This window comes from Rattus rattus, chromosome 5 (assembly GCF_011064425.1).
Source record: "Rattus rattus isolate New Zealand chromosome 5, Rrattus_CSIRO_v1, whole genome shotgun sequence".
NCBI classification, from domain to species: Eukaryota; Metazoa; Chordata; class Mammalia; order Rodentia; family Muridae; genus Rattus; species Rattus rattus.
This window is the reverse complement of record NC_046158.1, coordinates 29,169,879-29,171,277: the sequence shown is the minus strand read 5'-3', so window position 1 is coordinate 29,171,277 and position 1,399 is coordinate 29,169,879. Positions and strand designations below refer to the sequence as shown.

General features: G+C 43.9%; 1 protein-coding gene across 1 annotated transcript; it reads right to left on the bottom strand.

The window, feature by feature from the left end:
• Window positions 1-463: 463 nt before the first annotated feature.
• On the bottom strand, window positions 464-1,096 carry LOC116900166 (60S ribosomal protein L29). The gene has a single exon (XM_032901927.1). It carries the CDS (start codon window positions 1,058-1,060, stop codon window positions 590-592), a length of 471 nt encoding a protein of 156 aa, XP_032757818.1. The 5' UTR covers window positions 1,061-1,096; the 3' UTR covers window positions 464-589.
• Window positions 1,097-1,399: the final 303 nt, after the last annotated feature.

Here is a 1,399-nt window from a genome sequence, read left to right as displayed (position 1 = left end):
GGGTTGTTTAGATGATTTATTTGTTCCTGATTTAACATTGGTGCCTGGTATCTGCTAGAAAATTCTCCATTTCCTCCAGATTTTCCAGTTTTGTTGAATATAGACTTTTGTAGTAGAATCTGATGATTTTTTTTAATTTTCTCAGATTCTGTTGTTATGTCTCCCTTTTCGTTTCTGATTTTGTTAATTTGGATACACTCTCTGGTTAGTCTGGCTAAGGGTTTCTCTATCTTGTTGATTTTCTCAAAGAACCAGCTTTTGGTTTTGTTGATTTTTGTATAGTCCTTTCTGTTTTTACTTGGTTGATTTCAGCCCCGAGTTTGATTATTCCTTGCCTTCTACTCCTCTTGGATTTATTTATTTATTTATTTTTGTTCTAGCGCTTTTAGGTGTGCTGTCAAGCTGCTGACATATGCTCTCTCCTGTTTCTTTTTGAAGGCACTCAGAGCTATGGGTTTTACTCTTTTTTTTTTTTTTCTTGTCTCAAGTTTATTTGTAAAAACAGCATAGGACTCTGGTCATCTGCAAATAGTGTGTAGGTAGGTGTGTCCCAGCAGTCCATCTGTCTTCTCACTGGCAGGAGCCTGTTCTATGGGGCCTTCACAGGGGCCTGGGCACCCTTGGGAGCCTGGGCTGGAGCTTTGGCCTGGGCCTTAGCTGGAGCTTTGGCCTCTGCCTTGGTTTGAACCTTGGGCTTTGGTTGGCAGAGCCTCTGACCCTTGGCCATGTAGCTTCGAATCTTCTTCCCCAGCTTGGGGTGAGCGATGAAGGCCAGACGGCTGAGTTTGCGGCTGGAGCCCTTTGGCGTCTTGGGCTTGACAGCCTGAGGCTTCACGAGGGCCTTGTTGGCCTCTGCGCATGCACTCACGGCCTTGGCATTGTTGGCCTGCATCTTCTTCAGGCCTTTCTTGTTGTGCTTCTTGGCAAAGCGCATGTTCCTCAGAAACTTGGGGTCGACCCCCTTAAGAGATTCGTATCTTTGTGACCGGGGTTTCTTGATGCCATTTCTGTGCCATTTGCGGGACTGGTTGTGTGTGGTGTGGTTCTTGGACTTGGCCATGTCTGCACGGTAAGCCGAGGCTCCCGCAGCGCCTGGGACCGCTATGGGTTTTACTCTTAGCACAACTTTCATTGTGTCACATATGTTTGGGTATGTTGTATCTTCATTTTCATTAAATTCTAAGAAGTCTTTAATTTCTTTCTTAATTTCTTCCTTGACCAAGTTGTCACTGAGTAGAGCATTGTTCAACTTCATGTATATGTGTTACTGTCGTTATTATTGTTATTGAAGTCCAGTCTTAGTCCACAGTGATCTGATAGGATGCATAGGATTACTTCTATCTTCCTATATCTGTTGAGGCCTGTTTTGTGACCAATTATATGGTCAATTTTGGAGAAG